Source organism: Pelodiscus sinensis, chromosome 3, assembly GCF_052426305.1.
Source record: "Pelodiscus sinensis isolate ZL-2025 chromosome 3, ASM5242630v1, whole genome shotgun sequence".
Taxonomy (NCBI): domain Eukaryota; kingdom Metazoa; phylum Chordata; order Testudines; family Trionychidae; genus Pelodiscus; species Pelodiscus sinensis.
In genome coordinates, this window is record NC_143054.1 from 72,427,261 (window position 1) to 72,448,269 (window position 21,009).

Here is a 21,009-nt window from a genome sequence, read left to right on the forward strand (position 1 = left end):
CAAAGTATGATTCCTGAAGTTTCAAATTAATTTTTGTTCCATACTTGCTGCAGCTTCTGCCACCCACTGTTAGGATATTTTGTATTTTATCTCATGTAACTTTCTCTGCCAATAACAGAACTCCAGCAGTGAGAGTAATAAGCCTCTTAGATAAATGTACTTATTAGCTTCTGTTTTCACATAATTTCACTTTTTTCCATCTTTGTTGCTGATAAGCCTATAATAGCATAAAAGCAAGTAATTGCATGTCTGAGCTTTAATGGACAAGTTTTCCCTCTTCTTCCCTGGCAGCAGAACCCAGCATTTCTATTGCCTTGGGATATAATTTAAGCAGAGCACACAGTGGGTGCAACCTGACTGAAGAGAAGCAGAGGCCAGCTCTGTGAATATTCCATGACCTCATGCAAAGTGATTCTTGGGGCCAAGGCAATCTTTTCTGTTTCAACTTTCAGTCTTAGATCTCACCAAGTAGTAATAGGCTAAAAATCTGGCCAGTTAGCAGCGATTCATGTAGTTATGTAAATTCAGTGGTTCTAAACCTGTAAATTCAGTGGATCATTGGTGTTCTGTGGAGCTATCACAATGGTGGAACTTCTCTGTCAGCATTCAAGTGACATTTCTTGTTTTTTGGGAATCCCATACACATTATGAGTTTCAACCAACTATGTAGAAAGAAGAGAAGGAGGAAAAAAACAAACCCGAACATCTTTCTGCACCCTGTGTGGCTTTATTGAGATTAGGAAAAGAAGTCAAGGATAACCAACATGTTATATAACTACAGCTGCCCCAGGACCTTTTCCCTAGTGTAGACTTATCTAAGCTGATGATAGCTAAACTTAGGGAAGAGGCATTAATTTGAATCTACTCTTGGGAATAAGCCTGTTAGCCAACATGTATTAGCTAACCTTGCCATAACCTCAACTTCTTGGTAACAAAGCCTACAGACCAACTAGCTCCAACCAGCCATTAGCTCTTCTGTGTTGCTATACAGCCCAATGGCTCTAAAACATTTATGCCTGCTTACCTCCTGCCCTCCCATGTTGGAGTTTTGTTAGGTGGATCTACATGGCACTCTGTGCTGCCATGGAACACTATCCTGCAACATGTGGAATATGGAGTCCCCCTATGCAGCCTCTACTCCTTACCTCTGAGCAAGTTAACTATGCTAGCTCTTGCTGCTTTTCAGACATCCCGGTAGGCTGCTTTAACTGCTGTGCAGAAGCTGACATTTATAAAGTACAGAATGCTGTGATGAGGAGGACTGCCAGTTAATTTTTACCATAAAATTACATAGGTCTATTGTTGAAACAATAATAAAAAATAAACACAAAGCTTTTTATTTATCAAATATATTGGCAGTCATGATGAATGGGTTTCAAGATAAACAGAAACTATTTAGGAGTTCAGTATTTCAATAAATTATCAGATTATCTAAAATATCAAAATAACCAGCTCAATTATAAGGCCAAAGACTGACAGAAATTGTCTATTATGGGACAAAAATAATGAAGTTGCCAAGAAAAATAAGTGTTGACATTATGACAGATAGTACAGTTTGTGTACTAGGGGGAAATTCTTCCAGTGGATCTCCTCAACCTCGCCACTGACTTCAAAGGGAGTTGCTTATACCTATTTGAGGGCAGAATTTGTCATCTGCTGTCCAGCTCTCACAAACTGCAAAAATAATCTGTCAACTATTACTTCTGTGAGTATAGTAATCAGCAACAGATGAGCAAATTTGTTTTTAGAATCATTAATAACAGAATTACCCAGTTTGAATAACTTTGTACATATACACAAGCTCACTATATACTGTACATGTGTAATCACAACCAAAATATAGCTGTTTTTTACTAAAATAGCTATTTGTAATTTTCTCTTATTTCAGAATAAATACAATAGCTATATATTAAATCATTAAACTTACAAATGACAGACTTACAGCAAAATTATACCATAGGTAGTACGAGGGTAGGAAATTCCTATAATAAAGCCAATCAGAAAAGGCTCAGAGCAAAGTGTATCAAGCCTACATGGGTTTTTGAGATAATCCAACCTCTAAATATTCTATTTACCATCAGGAAGCATGAACTGGTAGATGCTATGGTTTAAGTTTTCCTAGTAGAACATCAGAAAAGTTACACACACTGTAGCATTAACCAATCAATGTTGTCCAATGTCACCATTCCACTCTAAAAGCAATGTTTTCCAGTTAATAATTCTGGAAATACAACATGATGCAAATTTGTTTGGAAAAATCTTAAGTCAAAATATCAAACTCAGCCATTCATACGATCTTGACTAAATCCCACTGAAGATTAATAATTTTGCATTATAACTGTCCAGGAAATCCAGGCACTTTACATTACCAAAGTAATTTTCATTTTTAACTAGTTTAAAATCATGGTTTTGATCCTGGTTCCGCTGAATTTCACGGGAAAACTCACATTAACTTCAACAGGGCAGAATGTCTGTCTCTCACTGATACAGGGTGTTCAGGAATTTTAATGTTTGGCAAAGTGAACATTTTAAAGCCAGTGGATAATCAGCATGAGTGAAATTCAGGTCAAAGTATGGTGTCTTTTTTACTAAAGGGCAGATTAAGGCACAATATTTACAGGTACTGCAACCACTGCAGCATTTAAATAAGACTAAATACCCATTACCATTTTTCAAGTTAAACAGAAAAACACTATTACACTATTCTTTCATAAAACAACAGATATGCTTGTGAATTTAGTACTCTTGATTCTGGAACCATCTGTACATGGACATCACTAACATACACCCACTGTCCTGCTGATGACCCCACAGCTTCCTTTAAACCTGAAATGCAAATCAAAGAGTTATTATTTATCAGTTTATACCTTTCCTATCAAATTATATAAACGGTGCTTCAAATGAGGTTTAAAAAAAAAAAAGATGCCAGTACTCCAGGGGAAAAGTTGTTGAGCTCTGACTGGAGGTGTCGGTACTGCGTCTGGAGGTAGCGATACTGCGTAGTGGGCAGTACCGTCACAAAAAAAGCACTGGTCACTTGGTTCTCTTTAAAAAAGTTCATGAGCCCATTGGATCCTTATAGTGTTTATAAATGGCTATTAAATAACTGTTGAAATATTCCTTCCAATTTCCGTGTTAGCAGAACCACCAGGGGAAATTTTCAGTCTTCCATGGAACAGCATTTCTTACTTCTCTCAGTACAGCATTTGGTATTTTTAAGTGCAGAAAATGTACCTAGCATAGTATGAGATTCAAAATTAATTGCAATTTTAAAAACACTATAAGGTTCCATTGGGATCCTCTGTTTCTAACCATTTCGGATCTAAGAAGATACAAGAGTCAAGACTCCCAGAGAAGGAAGTAACTTGCTGCAGGCACTAGCTAAGAAGTGAATCTTTAAGAAGGACTTCAGTAAAGATAGGAAGATGTGCTGGTGATCTGGGCATTCCACGGTAGGGAAGGGGATGGCACAGAAATTAGTATTTGTATATTGGGTTTAACAAAACAAAAATTAACAACTTGTGTGGCACTGCAAATTATGAGAATATTCATGGCCAAATTGTTTATATACTCAATATAAATACGACCTGATGAGTTGTAGCAATGATCAATTTTGTTTAGTTACAGAAGGAAAAGGGTTTGTCAGACATACCTTGAACATTTTTATTGATAGTAATATGCTCCAGTAATTTTTTGGAAGCTGTTCTGACTTTCACATATGCTGCATAGTGACCTCCTCGCATTGAGCCATTGTGCTCCACTATTCCATAAAGAGTGTACAGAACTCTTGTTTTATCCGTAACATTCTTATTCACAAAAATCACAGAAAATGAAGATTAATTGCATCATTTTATAGTAGATTTGTACAACAATATATATGTAATACTTTCAAACAGTATAACAATAAAGCAAGCAAACAGCTGACAGGGACTATGGTTTGTTAAGTATATTTTGCAATTCTGAAGTAACTTGAGAAACAAGTGGAGACTATGACATGAGGCTATGTCTACACTGCGGGTTTTTTGCGGAAGAGGAAATGCAAATGGAGTGCTGATTTGTATATCTTGCACTCTCATTTGCATATATCCTTCCGATCCTTTTTGCGGAAGAAGTTTTTGTGATAAAAAGCCCTGTGTAGATTGGGCCATTTGTTGGGGAAAAAAAACCCCTTTCACGCAAGATCCCTTATTCCTCAAAAAAATGAAGTTTACAGGCTCTTTCACAAAAGGTTTTTTTCCAACAAATGGCCCAGTCTTCACAGGGCTTTTTATTGTAAAAACCTCTTCCGCTAAAATTATCTGAAGAAGATATGCAAATGAGCACTCCATTTGCATTTCCTCTTTCGCAAAAAACCCGCAATGTAGATGTAGCCTCAGAGTTCAATAACTAAACCCAGAAGCACTGGTAGCTAGCTCTAATGCTACTGTGCTCATTTTAAAACATGAAGGGAGACAGATCATCCTCAACTGATTTCAAAAGGTGCAATGCCAGTTAACACCAGTTGAAGATCTGATCCTAAGGTATAGCTGGAACACACAATTTGTAATTTTTTTGATGTGAAAATTAGAGTTTAACTTGTATTCATATATACAAAAATTGCACTATTGTAAATGATTCCTTTAAAAGAAAAGCTCTAAAATATATTCTTAATATACTGTACCTTGCAGGAAGCAGAACAAAATGGTGCTAAATCTAAAATTAGTGGGAAATCCACATGTCTATTCACTTTCCGTAGACTCAAACCAGCCTTCAAGAGAAAATAAGAGTATGAAAGAAACATTTTTACATAGCTTCCTAAGTGTATTGCTTCAATATTAGAATAACCTGATAAGACAAAACACAAAATCTGCAATGATTATGGATAAAAACATTTTATATAAATTTGTTTTTCACCTCTTCAACTTTACATACCAAAAAAGCTATACTACAAAAACATTATTTTGGTTTTCTGCATTTCTGCCCCTTTATGATGTGTCCATTCTGTGCAATGGAGGAGACATGGAAAAAGTTGAATATGAATAAATGGTGTGTGTGTACACACACACACACACACACACACACACACACACACACACACACACCAGTAATTCCTCATTTAACACGTGCCCACTTAACATGTTTCCGCAATAGAACGATTTTTTTTTTTTAGGGAACGTTTTTTGAATTACACAACCATCCCCGTAATAACATGATTTCCCCAGCCAGCCCATTGCTGGCGGCTGCGCGGGGCTTCTCCCGCCTCCCTGCAAAGCAGCGGAGGGTTCGCCGCTCGCCGCGCTATTCCCCGGCAACCCCCCCTCACCGGACACAGTGCAGGTCCTGGCTGACCCATCACAGGGGCATACTCCACCCAATCCCCCTCCCCTCTCCTTCTTTTCCCTTCCCTAGAGCCAAACACCTCCCCTCCCTGCTGTAACCCAGTCCCCTTTCTCCCTCAACCTTATTTCCCGGTCCCAACAGACATCACCACTTGAAACGCAGCCCCCACCTTTTCCATTATTTTCAATGGGAAAATTGACCCCGCATAACACATTTTCACTTAACACAATCATTTTCTGAAACATATCTATAGTGTTAAATGAGGAATTACTGTACCATACTGCATATACACACAATGCAACAATTAAGGTTGCACATAAATTTGGCTTTCCTATCTTTTGACTCTTAATTTGGTTGAAATATCAAGAATTATATAAATATTTTAATGTCATTTCATAGTTTTTTAGTTTCAAAAAGTAAAGAGAAACAACTTTGCTTTATATACAACTGTGCCAACTCTCTCTCACATATTAGCCAGTGCAGGCCCAACTCTTTAGAAAGTTCATGTTTAATTATTTTGCCATACTGTCATAATTTTCCCGAAGAATGACATTTTCTCTCTCAGCAACACTTGACCAAAATTTCACCAGACAAAGAAAGGCACTACACTCCTTTGGATCCGGATCTTTAGCCCTGACAAAATTTGAAGATCTGCTGCAACATGTGACAGTGCTAATTCATAAAATAAATGAGCACATAAATAAATAATATTCAAGAAAATTTGTCTGTCTCTGTGTCCATCCATGAGTCAATTTGTTCAAGAACTCTCCTAAACAGTAAGAGTTAGGACTATCAAATTTATTCCTTTTATAACTTAAAGCATGGTAAGGGCTTGGTTGTGCCAGGACAATCGGATGAGCATGGAATGGGATTGTTTCTCACCAAATGGAAAGGGAGGGCTGTGATAGTAAGGACAGCTAGGCCGTGTCCAGACTCAGGGGTTTTTTCGGGAAAAGTAGCCTTTTCCCGAAAAAACTTCCCCTGCGTCCAGACTCAAGCCGCGTTCTTTCGAAATTATTTCGAAAGAACGCGGCTTTTCTTTCGATGGCGGTAAACCTCGTTTCACGAGGAAGAACGCCTTCCTTCGAAAGTTCCTCTTTCGAAGGAAGGCGTTCTTCAATGTAAAGAGACCGTCTTCGAAAGAGAGCACTCGCTGGGTGCTCTCTTTCGAAAAAGCGGATTTTTCTTTCGAAAGATCCGCCTGCAGTCTAGACGCGATCTTTCGAAAGATGCTCTTTCGAAAGATGCTTTCGAAAGAGCATCTTTCGAAAGAAGCCTGCAGTCTAGACATAGCCCTATATACTCCAGAATGACCACAGTGGGGCAGCAAACAAGCACGCCCCGACTGCCCTGACAGCCCCAGAGAGCTGCACAGCAGCTAACAGCCAGGCAGCATGGCTCCTGACACTTTGGGCCAGCCCTAGGGAGCAGCCAGACAATGCAGTCCTGCCACTTTGGGGAGCAGCCAGAGGCCACCCTCACCTCCTACATTGAGCCTCCCCACCCCTTTACCTGACAGGGCAGGGGGTGCAGATACTGGCTGCTCTGCAAGGTGTCTGCCTTACCGCAGACCACTCCCCAGGACCAGGCCAGAGTGGCAGGAGCAATGCTGCCCAGCCGCTGGCTGCTGTGCAGCTTTCTGGGGCTGTCGGAGGAGTGGGGACATGCTTGCTTGCTGCTCCCCTGTGGTCATTCTGGAGTATAACTTTCCCTGACTCCTGAACCCCCACTCCCTGATCAGAGTCCCTGCTCTGAGCCCCCTCCCTCCACATTCCCAACCCTCCCCGATCCCCAAGCCTCTATCCTAAGTCCCCTTCCTAAGGGTCCAAGCAACCCCTGGTAAATGTGCTAATAAATAAAAGCTCACTCTATTTTCCTATAATGGAAAGTGTTATGCAAACTGCCTACAGGGATTACTACCAGCTCCTCTGGCAGCTGAAGTTAGATTGGTGCGGAAAATGCAGTGGAGGATTAATCTCCATAGCAAAATGCATGATGCAAGAGACTAATAATATTGCAGCGGCAACAGAATTCAAACTCTGATATCACAGTCCAGGCAGTTGAATTTAGATCTTACTTGCTGATCTAAATTCTGATTAAAATCAAAGATTTAAATAATTGTTTTTAATTTGGTTTTGGATTTGCACATTTTTAGTTATTTTCCTAAAGAAAAGAAAGTATAAACATAGTATGTCTTTTTTACTAACCAAGAGACTACATGACATCTACATAACTAATCATATAGCATAGCAGACTCTTGATTTCTACATTTTTATGTTAGAAAAAGGTGAATGATGCATTTCTTATTTACTAGAGGATTAGGGTTTTTTTAACTCAGAATCTGTCAATATCTGTTGTGATGGACACTAGAAAAATTAAAAATTCACAAACATTTTGAAATTGTTAAGTAAAACTACTTGAAATTTGTTGAATATATATATAAAGTAAGTTTATCAGAATATATTTTGATTTTAAATCCACTCATTTATTAAACATGGGAATTACTGTCATTAGCTTGTGGAGCCTTAGCATAAGCCTGGGCTCTAGGGGTACGTCTAGACTACATGCCTCTGTCGCCAGAGGCATGTAGATTAGGCTACCAGACATAGGAAAATGAAACGGCGATTTAAATAATCGCCGCTTCATTTAAATTTACATGGCTGCCGCGCTGAGCCGACGAACAGCTGATCAGCTGTTTGTCGGCTCAGCGCGATAGTCTGGATGCGCGGGTGTCGACATCAAAGGTATTTGTCCACCACCCAGGTAAAACTCATCCCAGGAGGCATACCTGGGTGGTCGACAAATACCTTGGCACGGCAGCCATGTAAATTTAAATGAAGCGGCGATTATTTAAATCGCTGCTTCATTTTCCTATGTCTGGTAGCCTAATCTACATGCCTCTGGCGACAGAGGCATGTAGTCTAGACGTACCCTAGGGGTTATCAGGCTCCCCATTGTATAGCAGTGCTGCCACTCTCCATACTACAGAGCACAAAGCCTATAATTCTGAAAGCTCAGGCTCTAGCTACTGAGTCCAAGCCTTACCATGTCAAAGTTTTTAGCTAGGAGCTTGGAAGCTCTTGTTACCCTAGCTCTAGCTGCAGCTTTACTCCTGCATTTGCAGTAGGGTATCTAGAAGCTCTCAGAGTCTGGCTCAAGGACAGTGCTCCCAAGGCTTTCAGGCTCCCTATCACAGAGCTGGGGTAAGTCCTAGCACTGGCTCCCAGGGGCTGTGGTTCTACACTATCCCGTTCATGCGCACTGCCTTGACTGGGCACCCCAGGACTGCCAGAATCCCATGACATCAGGCAATCTGGGACAGTCCACGTGGCAAGGTTGCCCCAGTCCTTGGAAGCCCATTTAGCTGCTCAATGATATTCATCAACAGCAGCAAAACTGACAAGAATGTCAGCTTCACACATTTCCTTTCAGGAGCACTATATGCAACAGTGTTTTGAAAACAACATTGGAGATGGGGGTTTTCTCCATTTCTAAAAGATGTTGGTAAAAATGGTTTTGTTCCAATCTGTAATGAAATCAAATTCCAAAACTCTGAAACTTTCATCTGTGAATCCTGAGTTTTGGCCAGTTCTGCCTCTCCTTCACCCAATTTATATCTTTCACACGTGGGGCTTCCCCAACTTTTCCTACCTGGCTCTTCCTGTGTTCTACAGAAGGAACTGAGATATCTCCCAAATTCATTGAATGAACATTAAAGTATACCCCAAGTGGGGATGTCCTGAATTAATAGATGCAGAAGAATTAGCAGCTAGTACTCAAACCAACAGCCTATGATGCAGGCTGCTGTGTGTCTTCAGTTCAGCTTTCATCAAACATGGCCAGAATAACAGCAGCAGCCAGAAGTTGCTGCAGTTGTACTCTCTTAAATAAGAGAAACCATGAGAAGTCCTACCACAAAAAAAACCCCTTAACATATCCCTGTGTGAAAGCCACTTCTGTACATCTCTGCTAGGTTGAGACAATTTGTTATGACAAGTTCTTTTAATAAGTGAATTTTAAAAGATCTATCTATCTTTTACCTGGTGGAATCTTTTCAGATGGAGAACAAGAATGGCAGGAACGGTAGAAATTAGCAGTTGTTTCCGGGCATTAGTGTATAAGCCTTCAGTTTTCTTTTCTGTACAGCACATAGTGTAAAAATTACAAAACAACTCAACAATTTATAAAGATCAAAGTGATCACAAAGAATAGTTAAAACCACTGAAATGTACATGCATCAACAGAAAAACTAGTTTGTAATTTGTTTTATTTTGTTCAACATGTTTCACTGTTTACATCCAGCAAAAATACTTTTACATCCAGCAAAAATACTCCTACAAGCCCTCATCACATTGGTTAGCACAAGAAGCAGCATTCTCCTCTGTTCTACAGATCAGCAATCAACAGCTCACATACTTCTCAGAAGAGACACTGACAACTAAGTGATAAAATACTTAAGCATGTATACGCTGAGCACTTAATACTGGACTTGGATTTGGTTCTTGTATTCAAGAAATACTGGTGTTGACCAGGCTCTGATTCTACAAAGAGATCAGAATGGTTAGACTCTTACATGCCTGTTCAGCAGGACTCTGGGGGGCACAAAACTAAGTCTATGTTTATAATTTGAGATACTGCTGCACAGAACTGCAGATCCTTTTTGCATCACTACCTAATTAATACCTGTTACAATGTAATTGCTGACTGTTACACTAAAACCGTGGTCCCCAATGCAGTGCCCGCGGGCGCCATGGCGCCCGCCGGGGCATTCGTGGGCGCCTGCCGACAACCTGGGCCAGCCCCGCCCCCAGCGCACGGGAGGCGCCGGCCCCAGGTGCGTGACACGCACCGGCGCTGGGTGCGCGGCGCTCGGGCGGCCCCAGCCACGGGGCACATGCAGGCGCTCGGTGCTCGAGCGGCGCCGGTGCCGGCCCCAGGCGCGTGGCTCGGGCGGCAGCACCAGCCCCGGGCCCACGGCACAAGGCGCTCGGGCGGCCCCAACCCCGGCCCTAGGGCACACACCGGCGCCGGGTGCAAGGGCATCCCAGACCGCTGGTGTGCCCCCGGACGAGCAGCCCCGCCCCTGGGCGCCCGGCGCGTGAGTGGCCCCCACCTCCCGGGCGCCCGGCGCGTGAGTGGCCCCCACCTCCCGGGCGCCCGGGAGCCTCTGAAGGTTGGGGACCACTGCACTAAAATATGCCAAGTTGAGTTTGTATTGCACTCTAACACCTTGTAGTAAAAAACTACACTAACATAAAGTAACATGATGTATTGTTCAAAAGTTTCTTGCTATGTACTACAAACACAGGAGCAAGAACATTCGTTTGAGAGGTCACCAAGTCTAGGCCCTTGTAGGGTTGCCAGGTGTCCGGTTTTCTACTGGATAGTGCGGTATTTGCACCGTCTGTCTGGTAGAAAAATTCAGAAAATACCGGACATGTGCAAAGTCCAGTATTTTGTGAATTTCTGACAGGGCGCCAGAGGGAAGCCTGGCGGGGGCAGGGAAGCGACTGGGAGGCAGAGCACAATTGGCTTTGGGAGCCCTGTGGTCGAGCGCAAAAGCCGGCTGGGGCAGGGCAGGGCAGGGGCCGGGATTCCCAGCCACTCCTCCTCCCTCCCCCCCACCCCCGGGGCTTTTGCACAGGACCAGAGGCTCCCAGCATGGCCCCGCTTCCCAGCTCCTCCCAGACCCTGCACCCCCAATCCCTATAGCTCCTCCTGCACAGCTGTCTCATGTCACAAACCCCTCCCAGACCTTGCACCCCACTCCCCTACCTCCAGTCACAACCCAGGTCCCTGCACTGCCTTCTGCACTCCTTCCCCAAGCCACAATCCCCTCTCTGATCCTGCATTACCTCCTGTACCCCTCCTCCACGTCAGAATCCTCCCTTGCACCTATACTCCCTTCCCGACCCTGCACCCCCTTCTACATTCCAGTCTCCTGCCCTAGTTCACAACTACCTTCCAGATACAACACCCCCCTTCTACAGTCCCACCCCTTATCCCAAGCTCCCTTCTGCACCCAACCTCCATCAGAGACCGCACACCTCCTTCATTAATTTTATGGAAGAGTGCAGCACTTGACTAGTTACCAAATTCTGGGAGTAGCACCCCATCAAAAATTATTGTGCACCCCAGTCTAACCTATTGTTACAAACCTCCAACAAGATAGGTGCCACAACTACTCTTGGAAACCTATTCCGGTGCTTAATTAACCTTATAGGTAAAAAGTTCTTCCTAACATCAAACCTAATTTTCTCTTGTTGCTGATTGAGCATATTATTACCTGTCATTCCTACAAGAAACCTGAGGAACAATAGGTCACAGTCCTTTTTATAAACAGCCCTTTAACATATTTGAAGACTGTTATTAGATGTAGGGATGTAAGTGACTAGTCGCTTCCCCCCACCTCGCTGCCTCCATCAGAGGCAGCAAGGGTGGGAACAGGAGCCAGTGCTGGGGGGAGCCGGCTTAAAAGCCAGTTCCCCCACGCACTGTCTCTGCAGGGGGCAGAGGGAACTGGGCACGAGTTGGGAATCAGCTGATTTCCAGCTGGTGCCTAGTCCCAGATGAGCCTCTGCTTTTTAAGTGTATTAGAGCTGAAAAACTCTTAATCCATTTAAAAGGCAGAGCTGCAGCGGAGTTAGCTCCCGATCAGGGCTGGACGGAGGCATGGGCGAGCCGGGCAGCTGCCCAGGGCGCCAACCCACAGGGGGCGCACAGTGTCCCTTACAGCTGCCATCAGGAGCCGCGCTCCTGGCTCCCGCAGCGCCGGAAAGCAGCGCCCTTGCCCCCACAGCTGCGGGGCCTTGCACGGCCCGGCACATGCGCCAGCAGCGCTGGCCAGGCCGGGCTGGGCAGCGCATGTGCCGTGAGCCCCGGAGGTGGGGCCCGGGCTGCGCGCCAGCGGCCGTGACCTCCGCGCACATGCACCGAGTGTCCCAAGGGGTGGGCCCCAGGCTGCACACCAGCAGCCGTGGCCGGCGCACGCATACGCTGTGCTCCCCGGGGGTGGGCCCGCGCACCGTGGGGAGGGGGGGTCGGGCCTGCGCATGCGCCCTGTCCCCGGGGGTGGCGCCGCATGCCCAGGGCGCCAAAAGGGCTCGGGCCGGCCTGCTCCCATTTAGTTGATTATACAAAATTTAACATCCCTAATCAAGTCCCCTCCAAATCTTCTTTGCTCAAGACTAAATATCCCAGGTTTTTGTTTTGTTTTTTTCATAGAATCATAGAGCTGGAAGAGACCTGAGGAGGTGATGAAGTCCAGCCCCCTGCCCGAGGCAGGACTAATCCCAACTACATCAACCCAGCCAGGGCTTTGTCAAGCTGAGACTTAAAAACCTCTGGGGATGGAGATTCCACCACTTCCCTAGGTAACCCATTCCAGTGCTTCACCACCCTCCTAGTGAAATAGCTTGAGACCATTGTTCTTGTTCTGCCATCCATCACTACTGTGAACAGCCTTTCCTTGTCCTCTTTGAAACCTCCCTTCAGGAAGTTGAAGGCTACTATCAAATCCCCCCTCACTCTGCTCTTCTGCAGACTAAACAAACCCAAATCCCTCAGTCTCGCCTCATAAGTCATGTGCTCCAGCCCCTTAATCATTTTGGTCACCCTCCGCTGGACCCTCTTCAATGCATCCACATCCTTTCCATAGTGGAGGGCCCAGAACTGGACACAACACTCCAGATATGGCCACACCAGAGCCGAATAAAGGGGAATAACCACTACTCTGGATCATCCTAGTGCACCCTAATATGCCATTCACCTTTTTGGCTACAAGGGCACACTGTTGACTCGTATCCAGCTTCTCATCCACTGTAATCCCCAGGTCCTTTTCTGCTGAACTGCTACTTAGACATTTGGTCCCCAGCCTGTAACAATGCTTGGGATTCTTCCGCCCCAAGTACAGGACTCTACACTTGTCCTTGTTGAACCTCATCAGATTTCTTTTGACCCAATCCTCTAATCTGTGCAGGTCACTCTGGACTCTATGGGTATGTCTACACTACCACCCTAGTTCGAACTAGGGTGGTAATGTAGGCAACCGGAGTTGCAAATGAAGCCCGGGATTTGAATTTCCCGGGCTTCATTTGCATATAGCCGGGCGCCGCCATTTTTAAATGTCCGCTAGTGCGGACTCCGTGCCGCGTGGCTACACGCGGCACGCACTAGGTAGTTTGGACTAGGCTTCCTATTCCGAACTACCGTTACTCCTCGTGAAATTCAAACTAGCGGACATTTTAAAATGGTGGTGCCCAGCTATATGCAAATGAAGCCTGGGAAATTCAAATCCCGGGCTTCATTTGCAACTCCGGTTGCCTATATTACCACCCTAGTTCGAACGAGGGTGGTAGTGTAGACATACCCTATCTCTGCCCTCCAGTGTATCTACCTCTCCCCCTAGCTGAGTGTCATCTGCAAACTTGCTGAAGGTGCAATCCATCCAGGTCATTAATAAAGATTTTGAACAAAACCAGTCCTAGAACAGATCCTTGGAGCACTCTGCTAGAAACCGACCGCCAACCTGACATTGAGCCGTTGATCACTACCCGCTGGCCCCGACAGTCTAGCCAGCTTTCTATCCATCTTACAGTCCATTTATCTAATCCATACTCCCTTAGCTTGCTGGCAAAAATATTGTGGGAGACTATATCTAGGCTAATGAGGCTGTCTCACCACCTGCCAGTAGCCTGGAGTGCCTTATATGTTCTGCTGCTATGGTTCACCATCTGACAGGGGGGCTTAAACAATGTATATGGGGAAGGGAGAGCTGAGAGCCCCTGCCCTGTACACGAGGGAAAACACTTTAAGCCAGGGGGTGCTACAGCACCCCAATTCCAGCACCTATGCTTTCCCAACAAACAAACTCCAACAAACAACCCACACAAGCGTTGTGCATTGTACCGCTCTGGTTCAGTGCTCTGACCCCAGCAGCCTTCCTACAACACAACAGTTTCACCCTGAGCCCCAACAGCTTGCAGATGGTAACCAAGGTTAGTGGAGACTACGGTGAAACTTTTCTGTTGTAGCCAGGCTGCTGATGTCACAGCACTGAACCAGAGCTCCACAGCACATAGATTCTCAAGTGCAGGCTTGTACACTGGCTGCTGGTGTCCCAGCAATGAATCAGATGCAGGACAGACACACACACCCCGTGTTAAAAGGGAATTGTTTAAATGAACAACACATGTACACAACATTAGCATATTACCTGTGGTGTGAGTTTTCTTTTGATATTTCTGTTTCCTTTCTGTACAGTTCTCGCATAAAAGCTTGTTGTTCCCCATTAACAGCTCCACAGATGTAAACTGGTAGAGGCAGGACTGCACAGAACATTCTTTAGAGCTAGTTATATAACTCTGAGAAAGGGTCTGAAAAGCATTTTGAGGGTTTTGGGACAAAGGGGACTTTTCCACTGAAAACACTGAATTGTTTGACAAACTGAAAGATGGATCCCCACTGATGGGCTCTTCGCTGTCATTTGCAATAGTGCTAAAGCTGAGTTTGGATATGGCACTCGTGATCACCTCATTATTACTGTCACTTAGTTTGTTGTGTGGCAGTTTAATGTTTACTGGTAAGTGGTTAAGCTCATTGACATGCAAATCAGATGTGTTACTGCATCTACCAGAAACTACTTGCTTGGCAGCACTTTCACCTTCTGAGGCCTCACTGTCTGCATCAACACTACTTTCAGAATGGCTGACTTCCTTTTCACTGCCTTCAGTCTGACTTCCATTTACTGCAGATTCTGTAGTTGTCTTTATGGCCTCCGAATACAAAACTCCAGAACCTTCTACTTCAAGCTTTCTTTTTTCATGCATGATAACTGGACTTCTCTCCTCCTCACCAGAGGAAGTTTTCCTGGCAAGACTTCTTTCATGATTTAACTGATTCTGGAAATTGCAATATTATTATTTAAAAAATGGGCATGGAAGACAAACAGAAAAAATATATTAGTAAATCTCAAGAAAGTCAAATATCACTAAGTAATAGCAAATATAATTTAGGACTTCAAATATAATTCAAAACAAAATAAAACCCAATATTTTGATTTATCTAGCTATACATTTATTATTTATTTATTTATTTATATTTGTATTGTGTTAGTGCCTATGAGCCCCATTCATGGATCAGGACCGCATTATGTTAGGCACTGTACAAACACACAAAATAACAGTCTTCTGCTTTGAAGTGCTTACAATGTTTCATAGACCTTGTACCCTACTTTCTTTAGATAATGTAATCTTGGTGCAGTTTAATAAAGAAAAAACAAAAATTAGAGACACAAAACCATGAACCATCCACAACTTGATTTTTCACTATGAGAAAAAAATGTCTTGCCCTAGAAAGGTTTGTTTAATTTCTACAAGTTGTTAAAAGGAGCAAATTCATTATTGTTAATAATTCCTATGAGAATTCAGGATATTATGCAAACAGAACTCACTAAGTCCTTAATATTATGAAATCTACTTTGTTGAATAAAAGCACTAAGGACTAGTAACCAGTGCTTGGATGTCTTCCTGCTGCAAATGGAGTTTTTCCAAAAGCCCTTGGGGCTCCAGAAATCCTGTGCTAGAGACGGAGAATACAAACAGACTTGCAACTGGCAATTACTTGTTTCAGATACATAGATTCAGTGAAGAAAAGTGATATTTAGCATCACTTAATCAGAAAGACAAAAAGAATACTACTACAAACAATGATGCATACAATGTTTTTTTGTCCAAAAGAAAAAAAAAGATTTCTGAATCCCAGAACAACAAAAATTAGAGATTGAACAGTTTTATTAAGTTATTTTGTCCGCCTCCAGGAAAAACGGAGTTGTTTCCTACAATCTATGAAAAGTTTTGTCTAGCCTAGACTTGGAATAATTTTAAATCAATCTTGTTTTAAAAAAAATATTTTAAGTTGGATTTAAAGTTTTATTCATAATTCACTGACTGAAACTACCTATGGAGTTTTATGTTTCTGTTGATACTCTTAATAATTTGATATAAATTCCACAATTGGTTAAGTCATGTCAGCATTGGTATTTTGACATTCTATTCATCTGCTGGATCTTACATAGAAAGAAGAAGTTTACAAAAAGGATATTGTAAATGCAGAACCTGTATACTAATCTACAGCCTCAGTCACATTATTAGCAATAATACGTACACATCAATTACAGACTTCCATTCAGAGCTCTGAAATTTTTTAAAAGAAAATGCTTTCTTGTGAAGTACAGTAGTACAGAAAACTGAAGGTAGGAAAGAGCTTTAATGTTAATGATAATTTTTTTAGTACTGCTTGTCTGCAGAATGTTGTACCATCATCAAGAAGAACCATGTTAAAGGGTTGAACTGTAATTCCCAGGCCCTTGGGCTACCAGAGGCTGAGTGTAACATGGAAGTTATTTTCTGTCTCCAGGAAAACTGTGTTAGCTGTACTATTTTTGTGGCACACCCTGGCAACTGAGCCACAAAATGGTACTAATTCTGACTTGCCAACTCTTTTTGCCAGGATTACTGTGCCTGTGATTTTAGCCAGAAGCAAACTTGGAGGCTAGCAAGAGAGGGAAGGCCAAAAAACTAAGGTACATGAATTAAAAATTAATCTAGAAAAAAAGATTCCACATTTACAAACAAACCACATATCATCCCAATCACTAATTTTTCATGCACTTACAATAATGTTCTGTATAGCTTTATAAATATGTAATTTACGTATTTAAACTTTAAAACATTAACTTTAAAATATTAACTTTAAAAATTCACACATATATGAATCTAGATGTAAAGATGCACCAGGTCAATTTGAAGTTGATTTTTTTTAAGCTTCCCATTCACTGTGGAGCGTTAAGCATAGAGGAATTCTACTTTATTGCCTGAAATATTCCAACAGGATTGGAATATAAAGTTGGCCAGCAATGCAGTTACATTCTTACCTTATCTTTTGTTAAAGAGTGTCTCTTAGTGATTTTTGTTTGTAGATTATTTGGCACAGTAATAGCAGAGCACTTGAACTGACCAAGATCTGCTTCTTGTACATTTTTACATTTACTTGTCCTTCCTAAAAGCAAAGGTTTTGAGACCTGAGAAATAAAATATTGTGATTTAGGAATTTATATATATGAACTATGGGTTCATGGAGTACAGGAGTATGTATGTATGTATGTATGTATAAAACTAAGCATAAATTTCTTAGTTGTTTGCGCAGTGTTGTAGTTGTGTTAGTCCCATGAGATGAAAGCGCTCTCTTAGTTTCTTAGTTGCTATTTTTGAAAAGTACCAGGCTAAATAAAGCTACACTTATTGGTTAATTAGCCTATGACTTGTGATAGTCAATAGTTTTCTAAATTTACAGAACATAACCCATTCTACAGCTATATCTGAAGGACCAAGTGAGAACCACAAGAGCTGGGAATCAGTGATCTACATCTAGAGATTACACACATACAGGACCTGATTCTTAAGGAAAATGTAGGGACATCCATAGGCCTGCAGATGAAAAAATGGGAACTTTCATTCCCAGGAAAACAGTATCATTAAAGAGGCACTGATTCCACTTGTTCTCAGTAAACCTCAAACACAAGTTAAAACTGTTTTTCTCTTGCAGAACCACTGGGGAAAAGAGGTGGTGAAAAAACTGCCTGTCTTCCTCCCGGAGAGAACTCCCTTGGAAGACCACTGTCCCCACTGATGCAGAAGGGTGAAATTTGTACCAACAGGGATCAAACAAATAAAACTAACAAATGTGTTCCAGCCTCCAACCATCAGTTCCCTTTTTATGTTATTAAATGCTCTCCCCAGAATACATATCTATAGTAGAGGAGCTAGGGAAGATACTTTTAAAAAAATCCAAGACTTTCTTCCAATTAATGAAGTGACCCTATACAGTTATCTCTGTGCTAATCACTGCTTTCAAAGTAATTATCTAAAATAAAAGTTTCTAACTGCCCTGAAATTAGTTTGCATTTAGTCTAATCTACTAATAATCTGTTTGAACATGTATGGGTATATATGGACAAAATATTATTAAATTAAACTTGAAACAACACATATGCCTATTTATGAATTGTTCTCAATGTAGGCTAATTTAATAAGAATACAGATACACTGTACATATTTTATGTATACAAATTACATCGTATCTTGCACACACACACACACCGCCCTCCTCAGCTTATAAATCTAAACAATGTGTATGTATACATTTATAAACACACGTGTAAAAACATACTCCAGCAGAAGCTGTGATTATTTATTAAATATTTGATTTGTCTCTTACCCTCTCCTCTATTATAGGAAGTGAAAGATCAATGAAAGGTTCCTTTACTGTGGAAATCTCGGAGGAAAAGAAAATTAGATACAAAGAACAGTATTAGAGTTCTAGCATGAAGTTTCCATATTACTGTTACAACAGAAAAAAAAAACTATACAAAAGCTAACTGTCAGGTGCAAGATCTTTTAAAATCAGAATGAAGAACCTTTTGCAAACACTGTACTACACATTTAAAGATAACTATAATTTTATTTTGGGTTAGTAAGTATTGGTGAATACTATGTCAAATATTAGTATATTAAAAACACTGGGCAAGGTCATATCTCTGTGAATCTACACAAAGAAGAGAACTTCCCTCCCCACTCAGAGTATCATAAAAACAGCCCTATTGGGTCAGTCCAATGGTCCATCCAACCCAAGTCACTATCTTCTGACAGTGGCTGATGCCAGATGCTGCAGAGGGAATTAATAGAATAGTGCAATCATCAAGTGAACCATATCATTATCCAGTCCTAGAGGCGTAGGGATATCCAGAGCAAGGGGTTGTATCCTTGACCATCCTGGCAAATAGCCAGTGAGGCCAAGTCTACATTAAAAGGGAAGGTCAAATCAAGATACGTAACTCCAGCTATGTTAATTACTTTGATTTGAGTTTTCATGCCCTCCCCACAGCATAGGGCCAAGAGGAGCAAATGCTCCCATCAGCTTCCCTGACTCCTCACAGGATAAGGAATGCCAGCCGCCGATGGGGGTGCCCTCTGAGTTTGATTTAGCATGTCTTTACTAAATCTGCTAAATCAAACTCCGGAAGATGGATTGCAGCAGTACCAATCTTCCCCAGAGTGAAGATAATGGCCTATGTATTTTCTTATCTGCACTGGGTGTAACAATACATGAGAGGGCAGAAGGTAAGAAAGGGAGATGTATCTTGTGTCCATCCCAGAACCCAGGACAAACTGAAAATATAGGGAAACCCTTTATAAGGGAAGTCTCAGAGACAGATGCTAGATGGGGAGTCATTGGCTGCACAAGGAAACAGGTAGTGCGCCATAGGAATCAAGTGACAGCTGATGGAACTATGAGATCTATGCAGATGCTGGAGGACATGTGGTGTTTGTGGATGGATTACCATTTTTTTCCTATAGACAGAGGGTGCAAACCCAGTGGAAAACTGCAGAGTAAACTCTCTGAAGGGAAAACTTTGGAATCTTTTGACCCTATGCAGAAATGTTTGAAGTTTTGCACTGTTAATGAATGTAATTACTAATGCCACCAGATAACTGATAACTGGTGCCCAAGAGCAGCCCCCCCCACCCATGGCCTGCCACTGGGGCCAAGAGTTGGAAGCCAGCCCTGTGTAGGTCTGGGAGTGGAAGTCTTGAAGGTTGGGGAATGTTCCAGCCATGGAGAAGCAGTCCCACAGCAGGTTCCCGCTTTCTTGTCTAACTGGTTAAACCTAACATTTAACTGGTTATCTGAATAATCAGGATTTACATCCTTATTATCAAGTGAGTAAAATGACAGGATTATGCCCAAAATGGGTTAAATTGTCTAATTGGTTCATTAGATAGAGCTATTATATGCATGACACAAGAAATTCATATATGTTTAGAATGGTACCAGTAGTTAAATTAAAGCAAATATATGGAAAAAGTTAACAGGGTGTTTTAAAATACCCTCTTTTATTCCAAAATTATGTGTTGGTTCCTATAAATGATAATAAAAATGTATGGTAGAATTGGAGTTAGATACTATTTACATATGCTGTGTAGTATAATATTAGGATATTAGAGAGAGACAAAATAGTTTAGATAATATATTTTATTGGACTAGCTTCTGTTGGTGAGAGATACAAGATTTCTAGCTACACAGAGCTCTTCTTTAGGCTCTGTGTAGTTCAAAAGCTTTTTTCTATCTCCAACAGAAGCTAGTCCAATAAAAGATATTGCCTCACCCACCTTTGTCTACATAGTAATTTTCTCTCACATTTTCTCTTTATGCCCTCTTCCATGCTACCCTTATGCCTAGAATATTCTGCCTAAGCCTATTTATTATGATCTCTCTCTCAGCACATTCAAATCCCTTCTATAACTGGTTTGCCACCTTGCTTATGAGAAGTTAGGGGAAGGTAAAATAAACAAACAAAAATGCTAAGGTATCTATACAACTCACAAGCTAACTACGTTCTCATATTACTGTCATCCTTGCTATTCCTTTACCCTTTGTATGCTTATGATCCTCATTTGTGGATGTTATGTGAAATTTAGCTAGGAAAACATGTTTATTTGTTTTGTGATGCACCCAGAATATTTCTGGGTGCTAGGAAAATAAAAAAATCAGGATCGGAACTGCTCTAGCCCTACCTGTTTAAATTAAAGTGTGTTTGTTAATAGGCTCATTTTAGGGGGTTGGGAGGATTTC

General features: G+C 41.9%; 1 protein-coding gene across 3 annotated transcripts in view; it reads right to left on the reverse strand.

Annotated features, from left to right (window-relative positions):
- Positions 1 to 1,321: 1,321 nt before the first annotated feature.
- The window catches only part of USP45 (ubiquitin specific peptidase 45), a 107,444-nt gene continuing 87,756 nt past the window's right edge, over positions 1,322 to 21,009 (reverse strand). For all 3 annotated transcript variants that reach the window (XM_075923924.2, XM_075923923.2, XM_075923925.2), the window contains 7 exons: positions 18,595 to 18,651; positions 17,252 to 17,398; positions 14,534 to 15,218; positions 9,360 to 9,457; positions 4,661 to 4,747; positions 3,653 to 3,806; positions 1,322 to 2,826 (listed from right to left, as the gene is read on the reverse strand). In XM_075923924.2, coding sequence (XP_075780039.1) covers positions 2,696 to 2,826; positions 3,653 to 3,806; positions 4,661 to 4,747; positions 9,360 to 9,457; positions 14,534 to 15,218; positions 17,252 to 17,398; positions 18,595 to 18,651 — 1,359 coding nt within the window. In that variant the 3' untranslated portion in view covers positions 1,322 to 2,695. The remainder of the gene's footprint in view (positions 2,827 to 3,652; positions 3,807 to 4,660; positions 4,748 to 9,359; positions 9,458 to 14,533; positions 15,219 to 17,251; positions 17,399 to 18,594; positions 18,652 to 21,009) is intronic.